General features: G+C 34.4%; 1 protein-coding gene across 1 annotated transcript; it reads left to right on the forward strand.

The window, feature by feature from the left end:
* The first annotated feature begins 2,821 nt into the window (after positions 1-2,821).
* LOC149796180 (uncharacterized) lies at positions 2,822-17,548 on the forward strand. The gene is made up of 5 exons (XM_089966126.1): positions 2,822-2,977; positions 3,503-3,706; positions 7,316-7,589; positions 8,203-8,299; positions 10,832-17,548. Exons 1-5 carry the CDS (start codon positions 2,956-2,958, stop codon positions 11,162-11,164), a joined length of 930 nt encoding a protein of 309 aa, XP_089822252.1. The 5' UTR covers positions 2,822-2,955; the 3' UTR covers positions 11,165-17,548.
* The last annotated feature ends 8,526 nt before the right edge of the window (positions 17,549-26,074 follow it).

Consider the following 26,074-nt stretch of genomic DNA (forward strand, 5'->3'; position numbering starts at 1 on the left):
AGTCAAAATCTCTCTCTCTCTCTCTCTCTCTCTCTCTCTCACACACACACACACACACGCACACACGTTATTGATTTTTGAAACTGAGAATAGAATGTGGTTCAGATCGTGACCCCGATGTAAGTGGGACCTTGTCGTATACTACTATATTCGAACGTCGTTTAAACGTAACATCTTGATTATTTGAAAGAACGGTTTATGTCAGATAGCTTTTCTTTAAACAAATCATTTCCTCCCTTCCAAACTTTAGATAGATTGGAAGAATGGTGAACTTTACGATAAACGGCGGCATCGGGACTTCAATGCCTCTAAATAAAGTATCAATATCATCACCGTGGGTTGATGTCACCAAGATTGGTTAAAACATTGCTATAATGGTAATCACAGTATATAAATTTAGCGAACTAACGATTAGCAAATCTATATATATTTTCTGTTAGTTGATTTACTGTGTTTATCTAAGTTATATGAGCTTGCATTTTACGCTGTGTCAACATCAGCTAAGATGTCGTAGCCTCAACTTGATTTGTTGTGGTTGAGGCTACGAACTGATCCCATATCATGTAATGGAGCAAAAAAAAAAAATCATCACTAAAGCCAGAAAAACAAACAGTGTAGAAATCAACTACATAAGTATAATCATGCTGTGAAAGAAGTTTGGCTTATTTTGAATTAATCCTTAACGCGATAAAATAAATTGGCATGGTTACACTAACGCGAGACTCTCGCCGTGACCCCTTTTCTACGTAAGGCTTGCCAGACTATATTTGGATATTCGATGTTATGTTATTATCAATCAAGTGGCGAATAATGGCTTCTTGGTGGAATTTCAAAGTTGCCGACAAACCGTATTTACTTTTAATGCGCAGAATTTCTGTCACAAACCGCGCCATATTTTTACTACGTTTTGTTTACGTTTCCAAATAAGGCATCAATGTCCTTATATGGCACACAAACAAACGAGGCTGAGAACGGAAGTAATCATTATTTGAACTAATATGGCGGACGATCTAAACGAAAATATCGGATAAAAAAGGTAAACGAGATTTTACAACTATTTCTACAATGATTTTCGATACTCCCGGTATTGAATAAGAGGACTACTCAATTTATTGGATTAGATAATAATAATAATAATAATAATAATGAGGACTTTGTATGGCGCCTAATCTTTAGAAGCTCTAAGCGCCTTACAACATTAGACAACACCTATAAGATAAAAAACATATATAATGATATGATTGCAAACACAAACACCATGAAATTAGAAAACATAAAAAACATGCTGAGAATATTTAAGGTAGGAAACATTATTAGGTCTTTATGTTTGTTCTTGCTGTCGAAATAAGTGAGTTTTGAGAGCCCTCTTGAATGTGATCACTGTGTCTTTGTGTCTAAGTTCAGTGGGTAATTCATTCCACGTTGCTGGGCCCTGGTATGCAAAAGAACGCTGTCCATATGACTTTGTTTTCATAGGTGAATAATGAGTATACGATTGTCAGAAGAGGAGCGTAAGTATCTTGCTTGTGTGTACACATGGGTGAGGTCGGATAGGTATGTTGGACTAGAGTCCGTCATTGAAACTTAGCACAGAGAACAAATTTTGTGTTTGATTCTGGATCGAATGGATAGCCAGTGTAATGTACAGAGCAGCGGGGAGGTGTGCTCTGATCGTGGTACTCTAAGTATGATCCGATCAGCTGTGTTTTGAACTTTTTGAAGTTTTTGGAGCAGATATTGAGATGAACCAGACAGAATTGAGTTACAATGGTCCAGTCTTGAAAGTACTAATGAACACACAAGTGTTTTAGTGGCATCAACTGAAAGATATATGCGAATGGAGCTGATGCGTCTCAGCTCAAGATATGCATCCTTGCATATGCTCATGACATGTTTGTGCAATGTGAGAGTACTGTCCAGAGTAACACCTAATTTTCGTACTGATTGTGTGAATTTAATGTTGGTGTTGCTGATATTTAGTGTTTGAGGTAAAGGATGTGAATGAGAAAGTCTTTGTGTTGTAATCAGAATGGCCTCAGTTTTATCATCATTCATCTGCAGCTTGTTACATGTCATCCATGATTTCACATCAGAAATGCACCTCTCTACACCTTGGATGGTAGCATCAACTTCAGTTGGGTGGCTAGATTTGTATATTTGGGTGTCATCAGCGTACAGTTGGTGAGACACTGGATGACGATCTATGACACTTGAGAGCGGCTAAGTAAATAGAATGAAGAGAACAGGTCCAAGAACAGACCCCTGTGGAATACCACATACATACGTATGCAAGGAATATGTTCAAATTGTTTAAATTAGGCTAAAAGAGCGCCGGGTGTGAATCACACCCGGCTTGGTCCATTGACACGCATATACTCAGGTTAGTACCCTGTCCAAGTGGTAGGTGCATGGGTACTAATATTAGTACTATGTCAACATAAACGAAAAGAAAATGATGTCATTCGAAGAAGAGGTATTGCCAGATTAGAACACTTCTTTAATCTTTAACATCCAAAAGCCCACGTGTGTGTGTGTGTGCGTGTGTGTGTGTGTGTGTGTGTGTATATATATATATATCCCTGCTTACAAATTTTTAAAACTTTTTTTCGGGGTTATCGGCATTTCTATAATACAAATATTTTCGTTATTTAATTTTAGTACGCATTAAATTGAAGAGTAAGTTAGTTTGCTCGCGAACTTTGCTAAAACTGGACCCAAGCTAAAATTTAGTCACAGTATCGATGAGATCAACTGTAACAATCATACACTATAGATTGTAACAGTCAAGATCGTGGTCCACATCAAGTGGTCGCCTTTCCGATTCGTCATCTGTCCTTCTAGTGTCATGTTCGTATCGTACAGAAAAGGCAACATTAAGAGCAAGCTGTCTACATTAGAGGTTTCGAAGCCTAGGACTTTATAACGTTTATGGTAGACAAGTTCTGAGCCAAAAGAATGACGATCAGAGGACTTTTAGGTAACATTTGTCTGAAAACTTCATTTTGATGTATAGCCATGTTGAACTGTATCACTATCAGTACATATATAATTTTTTTATCGTATACTGTTCAATTTTTCTTTTCCTTTCGTCGTGTATGCATGTTATGTATGTATGTATGTATGTATGTATGTATGTATGTGTGTATGTGTGTGTGTGTGTATGTATGTATGTATGTATGTATGTATGTATGTATGTTAACTTTTGAGTGTGTAAATTAAATTAATACTCGAGGCGTAATTTATATTTTTAATTGAATGGTGTGCAGACCTATTTGAGCTTGAACTGGAGCAAATACTTACACCACATCAAGGAATCAAATACTAATCACTAGCATGGATACGTCGCCAGCGATTTGATTCGTCAGTATTATCAGTGAGGGTGGGTATGGGGTATGTGTGTGTTGAATATAGAAAAGAAAGAGCTACATATATATCGAGTTGCTGACTAGATTATAGAAATACTACAGATGTTCTTTAGTTTGCTGCAAATACTTTTCTTTAGACGCGTGCCAGCTCGGACTTAGTTTACAGAGTATGGTTCTGGATCCGTGCAGCTGTTCCATGTACTACATCTCGGGTTTTGAGAAAAAACTGCGTTGTCAGACGGGGCAACTGTTCGACCATACACTCAACAAGTGCAGAAGGGCTGAAGAAGTCAAAAGCCATGGTATATGTAATCCTAGTGCTCCCTGGAACCGATGTGATAGTAAGATATAAAAGCATTAAGTTTATTAAATACATCTTTTTACCTGCAATTTATTCAGCCTATTAAACTAAACTATATTTCTTTCTCAAACTACTATAACCATGCTTAAAGAATATAGACGATGTCTACCTAATTATTCTTTTTGTCATCTGTCGAAATATCAAAGAAAATAAAACAAACCAACGTACAAAACAACAAACGAAAAAGCGGTGGTCTCAAGATATTAGTGATCACTGATTGGTTAAAGTTTGTGATTGTGTAATTATTTCTCACTTGTGGTGGATCCAAAAGATGTAGCTGTGACAGGTGATTACTTTTGATGACAGGTTTTACCTGCACTTTATTTCCCCAGTAATTTTATTGAACTACCTTTTGCTGCTCTTTGGCTTCCGCTTTAAGGGCTATTGGTAATGTGCAATTCAGTACAGGGGGATGGTATTCAGATTGTCATGAAAAGGCTAAAAATTATGGTAATAGTAATTTCCAACTTGCTTAAGTATCATGTGCCATTTAGTAGTGAGCATGTGAAAGAGTAACTTAAAATAAAAACAATTCCATACCTTTCTGTCCACAGACTTTGATGCAGTGTACAGCAATATGGAGTCTGCATGTAGTGAAAATGAAATGCCACCGATACTTAATAATCCATTTAGTGGAAAAGAGAAGTGGATTTTAAATAAAACTTGGAGAAATTGAACATGAGCTGTTTTTCAGCACACATTGTTTGAAAATAAACTAGATTCAAGATAATCCTAAAGAACCTCGACTGTATTGGCCTAGTAGCATTCTATGATGACGACAATAACACAATTCTCCGTGCATTTTGGTAATAAAAAAGATAATTATTTTCCCCAAAATCAAGTGTCTGGAATATTCATATTCTCTGCTCACATCTTTATGTACATGCTGTAATATCTATTGCACCAGATTTGGTAATTCAGTTTTATAAACTTTATTAATTAATGAATCTTTAGTTTAAATCTATAACCACTTTCTTGGTATCCTAAAAATGGGTTCAAGGCAAAATGTACAAAATCTAAGACTTTGGTCTAATAATTTCACTTTATGTAGACCACCATCCACATTAAACTGCCTCCTTGTATCCTGGTTTCTGAAGAACTTTTGTCTTTGCGAATGATTTCACTGTATAACAATGACAATTAATTTATCCAGTCTTCAAGTGTTATACACAAAACAATTTAAATAACTAGTTATCACAAATAATGAAAAATGGCATCAAAATCACCCCTAATATGTACATGACTAATTATACAAATAAGCAAAGGCGGCGTTAGGAGTACGCAGAGCCTAGGGCCGACCATGACCGCGCGGGGCCAGTGTATCGGTATATCAACTGGTATGCTACTGCAAACACTGATTATGTCTAGACTAGATAAACTTTCGCCATTTGGCGGAGAATATAGCTTGACAAACTCATAAAGATGACCTTGGGCCTGAAGCGCGGGGCCCCCTCAAAAGCGGGGCCTGGGGCGGTCTCCCCACTTGCCACCCCCAAACGCCGTTCATGCAAATAAGTGTCAACTCTTTCCCCATACGTTGCTTGTTCAAGACACTTGTACAATCCAAAGTACAAAAACACATGTAATTATACATGAACGCATGTTATATTCAGGGTCATTAAGCATATTGCGCTATTTTTTGTTTGACATTAACGATTAGTGACATTTGTGACATCCACCAAGAGTGAATGAATTATCATCTTGTACAGTATGCAACTGCTCATATATCTTACCGAATCAGGTTGTAATTTTGTCTTTTTCTTAATTTGATTCACATTCTTGTTTTGCGGATGTGCCTTCTCTCACACTGGCGGAAATGCATACCACAACTATAGCACAAGTCATATGGGTCCTGTGTTTACATTTACTCATTATAAATTCAATAAAAATTGTTCTTTTATAATTTAAAACTAATTTTCATTAACCAAAGTCTCTTCAATCCTGACTTTTGAATGCTCTGCACCTTAACTGTCACCAAGAAACTTCCAGACGAAAACTATCGATCGTTATGGGCTTTTACAATGGTGCATGTACTAAACTTGGGTCAAAATAAGAGGGCGTCGAGCGGAATCTTCACAATCGAGGGTATTAGGAACATGTTTATCAATAAGAGTAGCTTTCACTGTGACATCACAGCGCGCGACAATCAATCCGGATTGTACTGGATCACACCTTTAGGTTCATTTTGTTAAAAAATGTCAACGTACTTTAACATTGATTTTGCCGTATGCACCTATCGGGGCGTCTAAATAATGAACTTTCAAAGGAATATGGATGTATACGAATCCAAATGAAGCGAATACTTGCCACTTAAATGTATGTATAATCAAATTCTAAAAAATGACACCCATTACTGAAATAGTCGGTGCTGATTATCTACATGACCCGTGTGACTTGCACTATAGAATAGGTCTCATACTTGCAATCCAATTTAATATAAACCCCATTTATGTTTTCACATAATTTTTTTTACGATAAGTAGGATTGGCAAATTCTTGTCATTATTATTAGACGGGTATTAAGAACGAAAGACTGGTGAATCCGAAGATATAACCTTAATGCTTCGAGAAGTATATGCGGTGAAAGATGAGATGAAAAGAAGTAAAATGTAAATAGCAGATAAGTTGTTTTGTAATATGTATTTCAGGAATGTTTTGTTATTCTCTTTGCTATTATCAGTAACGACCACAACTGCATTTACATATGGAAAGTTTGATAGCTATCAGGTTTCATGCATGTAATATGACTGTCAGTCAAGGAACGGGTTTACTGGAAGAAGACCAATATGGCATCCCTCATTACCTGGCATCTTAATGTTTGCTACGTACTCTGTATGCAAGACCTACTGTATATGAAAAATGTAACGCTCCTTGCATATTGATTAGTCTTTATGCAACAAGATAATTAAAATGCAATAGCTTAATACTATCTCAATGCTGTGATCTATTGCGCATGAAATACAATATTAAATTGCCTATTTTAGCTCATATAAATACATTTTACGTAAAACAGACTGCCGCTGAACATTTAAATGACAGTTGCTTTCTTAAAGTTATTAACATAGAACTTTAACTCCTTGTGTACTATATGTGATAATGGACTACACCACATCCGCCCACCCGATAAGCCAGTTCGTAATAACCAATAGCCTTTAAACAAGTTGTTTGATCAGTTCACAAGATCATTGACGAGTTATCAGCCAGCTCGTGGGCTTCCCTGATACAGGTTTATCTCAGGAAACAAAATTTCAGAATGACCACTCCAGCCGTTAGATTTTTACCGTCATATTTGGAAATGGGGATGCAAATACGAATTAAAGGGAGACTGGGAAACTTTCGGATTATCGATAATAAAATATCAATATTTTGCTCTTTTATACTTTAAATCAATAGTAAAAACCTATGGAAAATCAATAAATATAAATATGATATGCAGAAAATCCTCTCTCTCTCTCTCTCTCTCTCTCTCTCTCTCTCTCTCTCTCTCTCTCTATATATATATATATATATATATATATATATATATATATATATATAAAGGATCGACTGTATATGTATTAGAGTGAAAAGTTTTTGCGCTTTTGTTTCAGAATCAAGCATGTACTTCCCTGCTATACCACACTGTTGTGAAGTAAATATCGATGTCGGCGATGTTCCTGTGCCGACAGGGTATGGAGTGACACAAACGTTTATTAGTGTTTCTCAGAGCACGATAACTAATTCTATGGGCACGCAAACGTATGATTTCCCACATAATAGGAGAGAAACGGTACACATTCTTCTCATGGCTATGTTGTCCGGGGCTGTGATAATGCTGATGTTGTTATTGCTGGTACGAATTTTCAGAAGATTCATGAAGCAGAGGTACTCATTATAACCCACAGTGGTTTTATATAACTTAGCACACAATATACATATATAATTAAATTCTGTTTATAACATTCACATGAACACAAAATCAAAGTCATACTTTCTGGCAATGCTCTTTTTAGATACAAAATATCACAAGAAATAGAACTGAGTTGGTTACAAATCAATATATATATATATATATATATATATATATATATATATATATATATATATATATATATATATATATATATATATATATATATAGAGAGAGAGAGAGAGAGAGAGAGAGAGAGAGAGAGGATTTTCTGCATATCATATCTAGCCTCTTTGAGCGAGAGTCTGATAATAATGTCCATGATAATGATAATAACTTTAATTAAACTTTACCCAGATACGAAGAACCTTTTGTGACAAGCGTTGGCGGCAGTAGTCTTCAAACTTTAATTATTTTTCTTCATTATACCAACCAAAGGATTTTGAGCAGCAGCGACTGCATAAGTAGTAGTAGGTAGTCAAGTAGGTAGGCAAGTAGGTAGGCATTTTTAATATAAAAATAATCTATAAACAAGCTCACGAGCACTGAAGAACAATCAATTGATGCACGAGGTTTTTTCTTCCTCAGGAGATCGAGACCGAGTTGTTCAGCTAATAATTCTGATGAGGGGTCGAACGGCAATGTAATAGTGATATATGATGGCATTGAAGATGACGTTGAAGTTGTGCGTATCTTTCCTATCCAATAAGGGTTTATGTTACATAAGTGTTTTGCATAAAATGGAAATTCGGTGAATGAACTAGCCAGCTCACGTAAAAATAACGTAACAAACCTACAGTATGTGCTTTTTTGTTTTTGTTTTTGCATTTACGTTTCGTTTTATAACTTTGTTAAATTTTAGCTATTATATGTTGGCTTACGGGAAATCGGTGCGTGGAAGACATATCTCAGATCGAGTAATCAGCTAATTACCGAAAATTACCGAGAACAGGCGTAGTAATGTATATTATTCCAAGACATTAAGGTAGTATCGATTAGTGTCGTAAAATGGTCCTTTTTTAATTTTGAAAATAAGGAATTTCTCGTGATATTCTTGCGAAAAAGTGTTTTCATTCGATATAGGAATATGTTTCTTATTAGGTATTTGGGTAATGTTTTGTTGTATGTAACATGAAAAAAAGATCTAAGGCTTAGAAATGCTTACTGATAAATCACAGGAATGTGAAACGAGATAAAACATATAAATGTGAAAGTTGGGTCTCGTGAATATTATTTTGTTAGTTTCATTGGAGGAAAATTATTGGTTGTATCAGTGCGTTTATGATCCCTTCAACTGACAATGACTGTTGTCATGAGGTACTTGGAAATAAAGGAAGCATCGACTTAAATCCAACCTCACTCTGGTCTTCGACATTGTCTTCACCTTGTCTACTGGGTCTCCTAAACTTACACCCAATCCAAGATAAACGATCCGCCTAGGGTATGATTTCGTCTTTCCTTTGTTTTTTCGTTTTTTGCTTCCACAGAATAAGTTATAGAAGAATATTTTGTCATAAATTATCTTTTAGATGAAAGTTATGCTATTTATTAATATTTTTAAATAAAATAAAATATATAATTTAATTATCTTTTATATATACATATGAATCAAAAGTTGCAAATATTGCATTTTCTGAATGTCGCATTAGCAACTATATCACTCCAGCTTTAAAAAAAGCACACTTACATTATAAACTATACATCTGTTTGACCTTTTTACGATGTGATACCATATTGGAATCTCATAACGCCCTATACATTCACAATGTGCGTTTTTTTTTTCTTCTTTCTATTTTGTTTCAGTTTTCTATTTGTCGCTGAATAGCCTATAACATCCATAACATACTTTTTGGGTTGCTTAAAAATTTCAACGTAACTAATTAAGAACGAGAAAATGTTTATTGACTACATAGTGATACTTCCAAAGTAAAATCGTGTCTTTTATACGGTTATGTTTTTAATCGGATATCACTCAAAACAGGTTCATTTGCTTGGCGTTAAGCTATAACGTTTAAGAATATAACATCCAAAACACAATTTCAAATAAAAACGACGTATTCGTGGCACTTACGCATAGTTGTTCATATCAGACAGCAACAATCGTCAAAATGTTATGAATTTTATTCAAATGATTTGAAGAGAATGAAAGTTATTGCTGATACTATAAAAAAATATAACTTCCGTAACGTTTAAAAAAAATCCATAACGACGCAATGAGCAATGAACAATGTTTGACTCGTTGGGCTTCTTTTTTGTTTTGTTTTTACATTTTGTCGGTAATTTCTCGTATTTAAAGGCTGACTATGTCTATTTATTTGAAAACTTTTACAAGTGTATATTTTTTAAACTTTAAAAGTAAATAATATTTTTCTGAACTTATACCAATTTCCTACCGACAGTCAATATTGTTTAATGTGCATTACAACTACACGCCATGGAAAAAGCCAGAAACTTTCAATTTAGCGCCTAAACGTAAATACAGTCTGGAGCCTCGTCTCACTTTTATTCCAATTAATTCAAACGTAGGAAGATGTGTAATGGAGTCATGCCTGTATGAAATTTTTACCATATTGTTAGAATGCAAACATAATCTCTGCAGTATAAAATGAAAGAAATACTAATTGCAAACCCAACGACACCTAGTTCAAGGCTTCATAAATAGAGGGAAGGATAATACTTCGCTTCCGATATAAGTTAACGCAAAACATTCTTGAGATTCCGTACCCGCATATATATTTCCCAATCATTTGCTTCACAAAATTTGCTTTGGTTACATTTGTTACTGATAGTATTATGTATTATGAATTTTGAAAAACTTAGGAATTTCAAATTATCATTTATGACATTATTGTACCTTTATATGTATGTATGTATGTATGTATGTATGTATGTATGTATGTGTGTGTGTGTGTGTGTGTTTGTGTGTGTCTCTCTCTCTGTATATGTCTGTGTGCTTGCAATGCGCTCAATTGAATGAAAAATTAAGCGATATTTTGCAGTCAAAATCAGAAGAAGAATTTCCACTAAATTTGGTATTTTCCAGTAATTTTCAGATATTTAAGAATTTACACTCATGCATGCATTTCTGTATTTGTAATATTTTGCAATAGTTTTCGTTGTGTTGTGGTGGTGAGGTTTTCAAACCAGTTGAATAAAGACATTATGTTAGGTAGTGCGATTTGACGTTACAAACTTTACTGATTGATTGATTTTTCAGCGCTGTAACAGCAGGCAACGTTCGAATTCCACAGGGTCGACCCTTACAAAGGCAATGACTCATCATGAGATGCACAGCAACGACTCACAGGGCAATTTATATTGCTGCCCAGAAGAACTAATTAGAGACGAGGGTGCTGTTGGTAAAACCGTTCCAGAGGGAACCCTCAATTACATCACGCCAGTAAATGAGGTGAAACACGGATCGGTGTCAAATTATCAGTCACAAAAATGCAATGCTAGAAGTGAATACTCGTACGCAGATGATACAATATCATTGGACCATATCAGGACGAAGTCAACATATTCATACGCCGATCCTTTTGAAGACTAAAATAAATACCAGTCTGACGTGTGGTCGGTTCAACAGGGAACTACTGACCTCACAAAATTCGTGTCATATTTTGTAATTATGTTTGTTATGAAGTAATTTTACCCACCTCTGTTTATGAAAAGATTTCGGCGGATAGTTTCACCACATTATTATGTGCTGATCATTTATGGTAAAGGTCTCTTCATCATGCTCAATTTAATGGACGCACAACTCTTAGAAAGAGAAAGAGAAAGACATCATTTTGGTCTCTCTTTTGCGGGAGGTGTCACTCCTGGCGATGATGATGTTACTTTACATCGTTGGTGTGCAGAGAGGTACGGGTTCGAACTGCAAAAAAGAAGTCAGACTCTGAAGCTTGTGACGCAGCAATTTTTTAAAATTGAAATCAAACATCGATTAATATGGAACATTACACACGCCTGAAATTACATATTTTAAATATAAAATTGTTATATTTATTTAAAGCTTCCCAACTTCATACAATTCTGAAATTTCTGTATTCTTACAATATAATATGAATAATTAAATATATAATAAATTAGTGATTCCCAAAATACTTAAGAATTCAGTATTTCAGGCTGGTTACCAAAATTATTTGTAATAAAAATATTGTACTGAATGTTTGACGTAAAGTACTAAAATATCATGTTTTCCAGCTTTTAAAAGTATTTTGTTTCTAAATAAATTATTCGTCGTGTGTGTGTGTGTGTGTGTGTGTGTGTGTGTTTCCTGACAGAATGCGATGTTCACCTTGTTTATAAAACACTAGAGGTTATAACACCAAGCTTCAACTCTTTTACTCTGCAATTTGAGTAGTTTTTCGTAAAACTGAAAAATTTAGAAGGGTGCTTCGTAGCGCATTATTTTTCTAAAAACGCTTTACTCATTGAAAGTTCCCTAAAGTGCAAGTCTTCAGGGTTCTGACCTGGTGACATCTATTTTTATGTTATTGACGTATGAAGCAGGAAATCTGCTAACATATTCACTTTTCTTGTTTTGAGCTGTATTTGTTACTTATCTCTAGAATATACGAGAAAAGTAGTAGTATATCTACGCTCTGTACAGTGTTGCGGTACATAGACACAATAATATTCTTTATTACAAGTATACAATTTTCAGTCACACAATAAGAATTCCAACAATCATAATATTTATTAAAATTATACAAATTTAAGTTTTAATCCCCCAACAAGTGCATTTTATAAAAATTCCTCCCAAATTGAACGGTGATATTTTCAATAATTTAAGGACAGATTCGCATAGTTTTGGACAATTGTTATTGCCTTTCGTCAAATTTTTAAACTTTGGGTAGTACATTCCATTGTTTATGCTGGCAATACTGAGTAGTACGTTGCACTGGTTACACTGGCAATACTGGGTAGTACATTCCAATGGCTATGCTGGCAATACTGGATAGTACGTTCCATTGGTTACGATGGTAACACTGGAGAGTACATTCCATAGGTTATGCTGGCAATACTTGGTAGTACGTTCCATTGGGTATGATGGCAATGCTGGAAAGGTCGTTCCATTGGTTACGCTGTCAATACTGGGTAGTACGTTCCATTCGATACGCTGGCAACACTGGAGAGTACATTCCATAGGTTATGCTGGCAGTACTTGACAATACGTTCCATTGGTTATGCTGGGCAGTACTGGGTAGTACGTTCCATTCGTTACGCTGGCAATACTGGGTAGTACTTTCCACTGATTACGCTGGCAATACTGGGTAGTACGTTCCATTGGTTGCGCTGACAATACTGGGTAGTACATTCCAATAGTTACGCTGGCAATACTTTGAAGTACGTTTCATTGATTACACTGGCAACACTGGGTAGCACGTTTCATTAGTTACACTGGCAACACTGGGTAGTACGTTCGATTGGTTACGCTGGCAATACTGGGTAGCACACTCCTTTGGTTACGCTGGCAATACTGGTTAGTACTTTCCATAGGTACTCTGACAATACTGTGTGGTATATTCCATAGGTTACGCTGGCAAGTTACGCTGGCAATACTGTGTAGTATATTCCATAGGTTACGCTGGCAAGTTACGCTGGCAATACTGTGTAGTATATTCCATAGGTTACGCTGGCAATACTGTGTAGTATATTCCATAGGTTATGCTGGTAATACTGTGTAGTATATTCCATAGGTTACACTGGCAATGCTGTGTAGTACTTTCCATAGGTTCTGCTGGCAGTACTGGGATTAATTGTGTGTGATACTCATTTTTTCTTCTAAATCAAGCAATTAACTTTAAGATGTATATTTTTATTGGTATAGACTACAGACCCCTTAAATATTTTGTATTTTTACCATATAATGTCGTATGTGTGTATAATTACCAAACAGACGGTAATAGCAATCGTTATTACGCCAAGAAGATGATATGAACAATCCCTTTTTAATGAAAATACCGTAGTATGCAATTTCAATGTATTTAGTATATGTTTGTATATTTGTGCTTGAATTGTAATATTAGCATTCAGTTTATATCGGAATTTAAGGAAAACTGTAATTCAGCCGCTCAAACAGAATAGATTGTGCGAGTCTGTTTTAATTTTTGTGAAACTATTGCCTTAAGAATTTATTATTATTATTATTATTATTATTATTATTATTATTATTATTTACAACAAATTTACAATTAGCTGTAGCAGTTTTTTAAAATGGAAAGGCTATCATGTTGGGCCTGTTGTGAGTGATTGTAACATGTACAAAGTGTTCCCACAACTTGAACTAAAATATATTATATATATATATAAATATATATTAGTATCGATGAGGCAAAATATCTCAGGAACTATTGCTCTGATTTTACTCAATTTTTAAACTGTTTTTCACTTAGTTCATGTAATAAGTCTGCAAAAGTTCTTAGCTTTTTAAATATTAGTCAAGGTTTTCATGTATTAGTGAGCGGTGGTGGAAATAAGAGCAAATTTCGGAGAGGTCCATTGTATGCAGGACATTATCAACACTGATTGTTAGAGGGTAAAAACACCAGTCGCAGCCATGTCATTTACATATGTTTAGATTATTTGCAATAACTTATATCAGAATGTATTGCAACGTGAAATCCAGAGTTAAATATCAAATGCTAAGTTATTAATTTTTGTGTATCTTTTGGATAAGACGAATTGAATGTTTATCATCAATGCAAGGAGCTGCGCAAAGTAGTGTTGAAAATATAGATATCAATGTGTTAATTTTTTTAAATTATTTTGTATGCCAATGACATTGTTATTTTTCAAGTTTCAATGAAGACCTCCAAGATGGACCAGTTGGTCTGTATAAATATATTATGAAAGGTGAAAACTTAAAGTATATACCTCAAAAAACAAAAATAAGAGAAGGTGGCACTCTACCCAACAACTTAGAATGTATTTACAATAATATAAAATTAGGCACCGTGAACAAGTTCACATATGTCTACGTTGTTCTAACGACAGGTGATTCATTTATGGAGATATAAACATCATTAGGCCAGACTGGTAGAGCAATACTTTTGTTTGAGAAATATATTTCTGAATTCATTAATTTGAAGATACATAATTGGTTGGATCTTTTTGATGAGTTATGATGCTTGAAGGTTTACACCTGCCAATAGTTTTTTAAGGGTACACTTATATTTAAAAAAAAAGAAATATAAGAAGTTAAAAAGGAGACTCAAAACGATTTAGGAGAGTTATGAAAGCTAAGTCCAAATATACTATTGACAGCGTATGATTTAGCAGCAGGGACAAATAATGTAAATTGTGTGTATCTGGTCAAAGATTTATTGTTAAGATTGGGATTTTTTGTTGTATTTGCTACACTAAACTATTTTTATGTATCTTTATACAAAGATTTTAGGACAAAATTGTGTGGAAAGGGTTATAAATGTTAGCTGACCTTTATTGCACGTAAATATTGCATCTTCTGGGCGCAAAACTTTACTTTAACATTATCACAAATCCAAGTTTGGAAATGCTATTGCAAAACTGCGAGTAAAATGTACCACCTAAAATAGATCGGAGATAGAACCTGGTGGATTGGCAAAATCATAGCAACCACTTGGAAACAAGACTACATCACATGATAAATTCTCGAGTTACGATTGGCTACCTACAAGGTTGAGTTTTCGGACAATACGCATTCCCTTTAGACTTCTGAATACTATACCTTCAATGGTCATAACACCTGTTCAGGTGGGAGCTGTTGCCAAATGCTGACGCAGTATGATGTAATGTACTAAATCTAGTATTGCCTTCTCTCTTGGGCACTGTCATCCTTCAGTGTTGACTGCGGTTCCGACAAGGTACCCCCTACACACACACACACACGCCTGACAACACTATATGAGAACAGTTTCCTCGGGAGGAATCTTCGCTAGCCAAGGATTCGATGTGTTAACCCTATCTACACCTTGGCGGATCGATCAGATAACTTACAAAGTATCCTGTTTAAAGTCAATTTCCTCCGCTATTTTCGGCTGAAGTACTAAGCAACAAGGCACCGCTGTTACACGTTATTGGTTAGTTTGGCATTACATACTACGGGAGACAACTCGTGAAATCCAATAGATGTCGCTATGACAAAGAATTAAAATACCTGATCGATCTGCCAAGGTGTAGATAGGGTTAATACATCGGAACCTGGGCTAGCGAGGATGCTGGAAGGGGGCGGGGCGGCAATAGAAAAATAAATTTACAAATCCAGTTTGCTTCAGGATGAATATAATTATATACTATGCTTCAGGATGAATAGAATTATATACTATGCTTCAGGATGAATATAATTATGTACTATGTTTCAGGATGAATATAATTATATACTATACTTCAGGATGAATATAAGTATGTACTATGCTTCAGGATGAATATAATTATATACTATACTTCAGGATGAATATAATTATGTACTATGTTTCAGGATGAATATAATTATATACTATACTTCAGGATAAATATAAGTATGTACTATGCTTCAGGATGAATATAATTATGTACTATGCTTCAGGATGAATATAAGTATGTACTATGCTTCAGGATGAATATAATTATGTACTTTGCTTTAGGATGAATATAATTATGTACTATGTTTCAGGATGAATATAATTATATACTATACTTCAGGATGAATATAAGTATGTACTATGCTTCAGGATGAATATAAGTATGTACTATGCTTCAGGATGAATATAATTATGTACTTTGCTTTAGGATGAATATAATTATGTACTATGTTTCAGGATGAATATAATTATATACTATACTTCAGGATGAATATAACTATGTTTCAGGATGAATATAATTATATACTATACTTCAGGATGAATATAAGTATGTACTATGCTTCAGGATGAATATAATTATATACTATACTTCAGGATGAATATAATTATGTACTATGTTTCAGGATGAATATAATTATATACTATACTTCAGGATGAATATAAGTATGTACTATGCTTCAGGATGAATATAATTATATACTATACTTCAGGATGAATATAATTATGTACTATGCTTCAGGATGAATATAAGTATGTACTATGCTTCAGGATGAATATAATTATGTACTATGCTTCAGGATGAATATAAGTATGTACTTTGCTTCAGGATGAATATAATTATGTACTATGCTTCAGGATGAATATAATTATGTACTATGCTTCAGGATGAATATAATTATGTACTATGCTTCAGGATGAATATAATTATGTACTATGCTTTAGGATGAATACAATCATGTACTATGCTTCAGGATGAATATAAGTATGTACTATGCTTCAGGATGAATATAAGTATGTACTATGCTTCAGGATGAATATAAGTATGTACTATGCTTCAGGATGAATATACTTTTGTACAAGAAGGTCAAATACATAAAGATTGACCGAATTAAATACATGGATAAATACTACTGGAAAAAATGAAACAAACAAGTATGTGTACATGTTAAGAGATTGTAAAAGGCGAGAATGCTCTAATCTTACATACGTTAGTCATTTATCGATGCAAACTTTTAAGTCTTGAAACAATGTTATGTATTTAAATTACTAATTTGTACATGCACTTTCTGACACAACGCTAAGAAAAGTTTAATATATTATTCTGACTTTTTATTTCTTTAATTTGTGACCATATATCTTTCTTCCGTTGGAGAAATCATTAGCTATCTGTGTCTTGTTGAATAATATATTATGTTACTTTTTTTCTCGTATATATTCGTATTCACGCTGAATAATTGTATTCGCGCATTGTACTCTGTCTGAATGTTTTCTCGCGGTCCGTAATAACTATTGGAATGAATAAAGAGCATAACCTTTTTAGTGACCGTTACCTTTATAGAATATTAAAGAACATACAATCAATAATTGTGTTAATAAACAATTCATCAAACGACAACATTTGGGATTTCTTTGGAAGTATGAAAATTTCCTCACAATACAACAAACCCTTCATTCAGAAGATCCTCGGCTTTCCGTGAGAAATCTTGGATGTGTCGCAGATATAGTCATTTTGAATGTCTTGTATGAAACTGGCGAGCTAAGGGTAAATGGCGCCCGGGGAGACGATGATGGCCCACCAATAATGTTCCTGCAATTTAATTTTTATCAGCCGTTTTAGCGCACCAAGACCTTTGGCGCCCGGGGCATCCGCCTTATATCGCCCACATGGCTTTCTGTGGTCTAAAAGCCAAATATAACATATGATCAGGAAAAATGCGTTCCAGGCTCCAATGTCTAGACGAACCTATGAGATTTGGTTGAAAAATCAAACATTATTTTTTAATTTCTTAAATTTTTAAAATTAATTTTAGTGGCGACATCCATTTTTGAAGGCGAAAATATATGATTTGAACAACATGCTTAGGTCTTGATTCCAGAAAGCTCTCTGTAAAATATGTGAAATTATCTGCTATAAAGAACCAATTTTTAAAAATAAATAGCAACAGTGAGGGCGAACAGATCAATTTGGGGAGTGTCCAATCTTGAAAATAAACCTCAAAAAAAAGTGGTGAAAAAAATAATTTTCTAAGTGTCCTTTTGAAAATAGATCTTTTATCGAAATAACAAAAATTACGCCAAACCCACTGCCCTTACTCTAAACCAGTGCCTTTTGGGTTACTTTTTGCGTTTACCTGTCGGACACTTACATATGGTCGCGCCCTCCCTGTTGCTGTTTTTTTTTATTTTTTAAACCAAAGATTTTATCAAGGCCTATACGATATCGTGATCTAGGATCATGCAAATTTATTGTTATAAATCCGTGTGGGGTAGCTTGTGTTTTTGAACAAATTCTAAACTTAATTATATCCATATCCCCAAACACAAAGTCTGATGAATATTTCGCAAAGTATGTGTATGAACTCCATTAAACGCAACTAAATTATTACAGTTATTTCTGACCAATTTATGTATTTGTGTATATCGCTGAGTAACACAAATCACATCAGAATTTTTATGACTGCCTCGAGAAAGTATTCTAGCTGGATTTGATTGTTTGTCCGCATCACATCATCATACACTACGAGATTATTAATAAATCCATCAAGATCATCTACAGATGGAGCTTCATCAATATTGGTGATAAAATCAATAATATCATTACCGTCTCCATCCAATAATTTTGAGTTTTCATTAAACATTTTAAGCACATCATAGTATCGTTGATCGTCTACAGATGGTGCCACTAAATAAATCTTATCCCACTTAATCCATCTCATTATGAAATTAAGCAATAACTGCGTCTTACCAGACCCAGATGGACCTATGATAATTGCTCTGATAGAATTTGGTAGCGCTGGATGATGTTTGACTGTCTCTTGCTTTCGTGTCGCTAACAAATCAATAACATCCATGTTATACAATTATAATAAATTATATGGATTTATATTGCGTTCAATGCAGAACACCCACTCTTGTTCTTGTAGGGTTTAGCGCCATTTTTCAGCACACGATAGGCTATACATGGCGGCCAGTATTAATAGTGGAAGAAGAACCCGGGAAAACCCCCGGAAAGAACCACCGACCCACGAGAAGCTACTGGCAAGCTTTCTCACATACCCACATTGGCTGAATCAGTGACTCATACCCACGCAGACAGAGGTGAGATGGCAGTGATCCGTAACGGAGAGCGCTTTAGACCACTCGGCCACTCAGGGCCCCTAAACAAAACCCACTCTCACAAATGGAATAACAACAATACTAAGGAAAAATATAGAAAAACGTGCACTTACACGCAAATGTATAAAATGTGGCACATAAAATATATGTTTATTTCCCTTAATAAGTCAGGACACAACGTGTTTGGTGGTGATATCACTGTTTCATTAGGCAAATTACCAGGAACTCCATGGGCTAAATATCCGGGCGAGAAACATATTCCAAGACATAACTATTGCGGTCCTGGCAAAACCAAAACCTGGACAACGACATATTGCAGATGTTAATCTGATTCACTCGTTAAATTAATTTTTTTTTTTAAATCGCTGAGAGAAAAACTTGTTAGCTTCCTAGTAAACTCTGCGATGAAAAGTAAACTAGTCTTAGGAGCCGGTAATTAATCAACCAATTATTGTAATTGAACCGATTTATTATAGTCCAAGAGGATATTGGAAAGTTGCAAGAGTGATTCATTGGTTAGGAGGACAGGCAATATGGAAAATATACCTACCACCACCTATACAAGTTCAGTATGCACATTTTGATGACAGAGCTCGCAATGAAGTTCATCAGGCAGATATTTTGTTTTTACCACATGATACCGTTAAAACTGGTAGACGTCAATCACGCACATACAAATATGCATTGACTGTCGTTGAAGTTGCAAGTAGATATAAAGAAGCAGAACCATTATCAACTAAAACAGCAACTGAAGTTGAATCTGCGTTTGAACGAATTTATCAATGAGGATCCGGACCACACAGTGGTCTACAATGGCCACATCTACTACAGGTTGATCCTGGCAAGGAATTTTTTTGGTGCAGTATCGTCTCTGATGAACAAAACATAAGGTCAAAGACGAGGACATACCGCAATTCATCACGATCAGGAAATCGTTGAACGATTTAATCGAACACTTGCTGAGCGATTGTTTGGATATCAATATGCAAAGGAAATAATTCAGAAAGACAAGAGATCTCGTGAATGGGTTGCAAAGACTACCAAGTGTAATAGCAGCGTTAAATAATGAAATTACTCGTGTCATTTCTATGAAACCCATCAATGCAATCACAAACACGTAAACCAATACAACGACATGATTTTTCAAAACAACCAGTACTAGGTAATTGACTGTAAGATATTTATATGAACCTGGTGAACTTGAAGGGGGTAAAAATGAACAACTGATCCTATTTGGAGTGTGACGACACATACAATTTCCAGTTTGGTTACATCTACGGGTCAACCTGCAATATGCAGATTAGATTCAACTGCTCCTCAACGTAGATTTGTAGGCGAAAGATTACAAGTAATTCCTGAAGATACTCAATTACCACCGCATTCACTTTTATGAACTGGCGCCTCGACGTCGATTACATTAAAAAAGGTCAGCATCACATTTTCGCGTGTGTGACCGAGATTAATATTAATTCTATCTTCGGTAAATTGTCTTGGATCATTATTCCAATACTGCCACAACATTACTGTGTTACAGTTCGCACAATGAGTATTATGCTGTTGTTTGAATGTCATGATATTTTCAACATCGAGATCAAAGTCCCGTTCATTTTTTTGTTGTCACACCATTCATAAGTAACCACTTTTTAAAATTAAAATATCATTATCAATAACATCGCTATTACCAGCAGTTTCTGTAATGTCCATGATAACCCTTCGCAGATGAGATATTCTTTTGACTCGAGAAACTGCAAGATAAACTAAATTTGACCATTCGATACGATCATCACAATCCAAATATTTGTATCAGAAATAGTTAATCCTTGTGACGAATGAATCGTTATAGCATATCCTAATGTCCATGGAGTTTTTCCATTGTGAACGCGCTTTCAGCAACATTGACAGGAACTAAAACAATATCATTTAATATGTTACATATATTTGATTTAATTTGTGTTTGATTTGATTTGATTGCTTGTGGGTTTTTGGAATCTTTTCATTTTCTTTACATGTCAATGTAATAATTTTGTTTACTAGGAATTTGATATTTTCCAGAAAATTCAGTTTGACCTGAATTTTTCCTTAAATATCTAATAATAGAAAACCTGTTTCTAACTTTGACTTAGTTCCTGGCCTTGATTGATGGTCATGTAAACAACATTTTATCGGAGTAAAATGATTGGTTCTTATCAAGGATTTTATTTTATATGGAGGATTAATTGTGTTTATACAAGGAACTGTAAACTTCAACACAGTACAGGTTACAGAATACGTCATCGCCTTCCATCTCGGATTCTTCGTCGGGACTCGAACTTGAAATCATTAGAATATTTCATTATAAGGACTTCTAAAATTTTATTCGTGGATTATTCTTGGATTTGTTTGGAAACAGTGAGTTCTTATTTTTCCCTCATTTTTTCTTTGACAAAATCGTTTAAAATAAGTTTAAAAAATGATAAAATTTAGTCAAAATTCATCAAACATCTAAACAATCAACAAATTATTCTGCAGTAAAAAAATTAATTATAAATAACAAGCAGAAAAATATTTGACTTTTTCAGCAAATATATTTGAATATCTCCTTATCGTAGCAATGGAAGAATATTTTTTTTAAAAACACCCGATAATTAAGGAATGTGAAGCATCTCGCGATGGAATCATAAGAAATTGCTGATTAAAACGACAAAGGAATGGATCTATCATTAATACTGGTCATCTCAGTTTCAATATTAAAAATAAGGCATACCTTTATCATAGATTTATTTATGAATGTTTTCATGATGAATTAATTGAAAAAGGTCTTGTGATCGATCATATTAATTCAGTTCTACTAGATAATGCTCAATCTAATCTGAGAGCTGTTACTCAGAGTCAAAATAGCAAAAATGGCAAAATCGGTAAATTTAAAATAAATAAACGACTAGTTATTGCAGACGTTGGAATTAACGAAATTAAATTTCAGTCAATATCCGCAGCTACTAAATACTTTGATATTATACCATGCTCGGTAAAATACGTTGCCGTTGGTAAAAGTCATCTAGTATTTTCGAAAATATATGATACGTGGATAGCATTTTACCATGCTTAATTTTTGCTATCATAATCAAGCAATTAGACATTCGAATTTGATATATGAAAGAAGAGAATATTAACGCTATCATAAATGAAGTTACCAAGTTGAGATTTGAAAAATTGTTAAAACCAACACCTACTAAACTAGAATTGAAAAAAAAAACAGAAATGAGATACTTAGTCGTGAAAATATTAAAGATGAATTTAATTCAGTAGAGATGTCGCGAATGCGTGATAAAAATATGGTAGGCAAAGAATATCGTATTATTAAATTACTTGAAGAAGCAATGAAAAATTCTTTACTTTATATATCACCAGAGAAAGTTCTTCCTCTTGCTCGTGTGATTAAAAATGTTAAAAATATATTATCCGACGAATACGAAAAGAGAAATGCTATTGTTAATCGTGCATCTATATTAGATAATCTTCTTTTGGTACTTGAGGTGTAAATGTTTATAGAATATGTCCCTGTTGAGCCTGACTGGATTTTTCAAGATCTACTTGATAACTACAATCAATTGCATCACATACAAGATTAACTGAGATCGTTGATGTTATATTTACAATTCCTGGTGAAATATGACGACCTCCATCGTATGGATCATTGTTATGTTTGAGAATGGCTGGAGGTGGTGCTAGTTTTCTCCGTGCTTCAACAATTTGTGGAAAATATTCAGTGACAATATCATTGACCGGTATTTTTAGTTCGTCAGTATTAAATCCTGTTAGATTAAAATGTAGTAAAACTGCTTCAGCTATTTTATAATGTTTAAGAAAGAACTGTTTAAGGGGTAATGTTGTCTTAGATCTATTGTATAAATACTGACATTTACTATCTCAATAATAATTCGATTAGCATACTCAAAGTGTGATACAATTTAATTTAAATGTTGTTTTATTTTATTGATTTGCCTTTTTTAGTCGTTATTAGGAAACTACCGAATATAATTCTGAAATAGCTGTCGTATAGTCGCGGATACGGTTATCTGTTCATTTTTAATTTTATCAGCAAACGATCTAAAACCATTTGCCTTAATATATGAAATAAAATTTTCATACTCAATTATTGGCACTGAATCTGGTGGTGTTGCAGGAAACATTTTACCGGCTGGAAATTTAACAGTGGGTTTGGTTCCATCCCATTGATACACATTCGATATTTTTGAGGATTTATAATTTTTTAGAAATGGATAATAGAGAAATCATCTCGTTGTAGTTCTAATGGTCATTGATAAATAGGTGGTATCTCTGGCCATCCTAATACAAATCCGATCGATGATTCATATATGTCAATGGAATATTATGGCGAGCTTATTTCTATCGCAGCTGATCTAGTTGGTTCGTCAAGAGTGATATCAATTTTGATAGATTTAATTTTGCGCTAAAATTCATCCTTGATTTGTTCAATCTGATCAGCGCCTGTGGGTACGCCGACAACTTGCCAATCGGGAGTTCCGTTGAGATTATTTTTATACGCAAATACATGTGAATTATTTGCTGGCAATCTACCAAAGCAATCTACCAAATGATTTTGATCTAATATTTGGCCTACTATAATATACTCGTAATTGTGCTAGTGCTAGTGCTATTTCTTTTGCTGAAATTGCAGTTGGAAAACTAACACTAAATTCAGGATTAGTTGAACTTGCTGATATCATCTTGGTTTTCAACGGTGTTGTATTAGCGACGAGTTGTAATTCATTCGACGTTGACATTATTATTATTATTATTATTATTATTATTACTATTATTTTCTAAATCCCGAATTTTTAAATCGTACCTAGATTCTGATAGTCATTTTCTCGTTGTAGATTTTAATCATTTATGTGAACTAAGTATCTGATATTATTCCATCGCTAAGACCTGATGATACCAATGAAGATAATTTGGAGTATGCTAGTATTGCTGTATGTAGTTTCATTGAGTATTCATCTAATTTTTTATTTGTGGATGTGGATATTTTTGCGATGATATTAAGAATACCAACAATTGTTGTTGCAGCTATAACACAAATTGTGTTAATTACTGGCGATGTCATTGTTATTGTTGATAGCAATGAGCCGGTTCCAGCGATAACAGCGGACACCGAATACACAATTATATAAACAACAACAACTATACGTCTACGATATTTTTTTACTTTTACTGTATATTCGTCAACGATATTTTTTAATTTAGTTTGCCAATCACATCCTTGATTATATCTGTAATGTTGCCCTGAAACGTCGATTGGGGAGTTCATTATATTTTAAGTAGGTGGTAGTTTAGCGACTAATCCAAGACATCAATTATACAACGCGCGGTTGCTTTTTTCTTCAGGTTCCACCACGAATGTTCCCTCGTCGTTTTGATCCAATATAACTAACACACATCCAGTAAACTCTTTAATTGGATAACGCCATGGTATTGTGGTATATATCGTAAATGTTGTAACTCCGATTACTGAGAACCTGTGTATACCGGTAACCTCAGCGCGATGTTTAATGGATTTATTGAGTGGTGACCATAATGTTGATCCAGATGCTACCGTATATACTACACTGTCGGTAATGTTTTATGTGAACGAGCTTAATGTCGATGACTGATGGACTCCAAAACAATTAATTAATGGTTTTATTTATGTTTCTACGAAAATTTAAATACGTTTGTATATGATTAGAATATTCAGATTTAAACGTGGTCATTCCATCATTGATTGTCGGAATGTTGCTATCGTCGACGTTTTTCTTCGTTGCAGCGTCATCACTTGATTCTGGTTCTCGAAGACCAGTAATTTTATTATTAGTCATATTGGGAGAATCAGCCTGGTCGTGCTGTTGCTGTTGTCTACATCTCTTTTTGTTACAACATCATCATCTGATTTTGGTTCTCTTACATTAATAGTTGTATTTTTACTCATATTGAGATCACCATACATAATATCCTAAATTCTTCTTATAAGTCCAGCAATTTCTTCCATGATCGATATAACTATAACTCCGAGTTTTTAATTTTACCGTTTTTAGTAAACACCACTAATTTATCTTCGGTCGCACGGAACCTGCAAAATAATATATGTCAACGGGATATTGCTCGTCTTTAATCGTCCTTGTTTATCCTGAAAAAACAACGACTTCATTTTGGTCCAAATTTGCAAGACTCAAAAGATTAGCGAGTTCATCCTTGACGTCATCAAGGGTTGCACATTTAGATAAGTCGCCTTGCTGAGTTTTACTCAGAGAAGATCATCCGTAAATATATACCATTATACTTTAAGATCTGTTTAAAACAGCGTATGGTTATACCTTATATTTGTATAATCGTGCACAACTTTATGAGGTGGTGTTGTTGATGATGACACAGCGTCGAGTACAGCAATTACTTCACGGCCACATATTGGAGAATCGGTTATTGTCTGTGTTGGTAATGTTGAATACCAGACGGAAGTGTTTTGAAGATGAGTGCTTTGCACTGTGTCGACATATTTTAAACATTCTTTTAGTGGCTCCAACCCATACGAATAAAAAAGACAATTCCACGTGGATCAATCGAGTATGAGACCCAATGAGTACCTGGATTAGAACTTTTATCGAGATTAATGATACCGGATTCAACACGGTTTGGTTGTTCTGGTAATTGGTTACGCATAACAACACCCCTGAATTTGTTTTATATTTAATCGAGCATCTGCATCAGTTAAATCAAAATCAGACATTGAAAGATGTTTTACGTCTAACGAAGTGTCCCAG

This window comes from Sinohyriopsis cumingii, chromosome 7 (assembly GCF_028554795.1).
Source record: "Sinohyriopsis cumingii isolate HCF-2022 chromosome 7, ASM2855479v2, whole genome shotgun sequence".
Classification (NCBI taxonomy): domain Eukaryota; kingdom Metazoa; phylum Mollusca; class Bivalvia; order Unionida; family Unionidae; genus Sinohyriopsis; species Sinohyriopsis cumingii.

Bases quoted from the DNA above. Each gene is read 5' to 3' on its own strand.
- LOC149796180 (XM_089966126.1), top strand. From the start codon at position 2,956: ATGACGATCAGAGGACTTTTAG. The intron at 2,978-3,502 runs GTAACATTTGTC...ACTTTTCTTTAG, and splicing joins GACGATCAGAGGACTTTTAG to ACGCGTGCCAGCTCGGACTT. The intron at 8,300-10,831 runs GTGCGTATCTTT...TTGATTTTTCAG, and splicing joins TTGAAGATGACGTTGAAGTT to CGCTGTAACAGCAGGCAACG.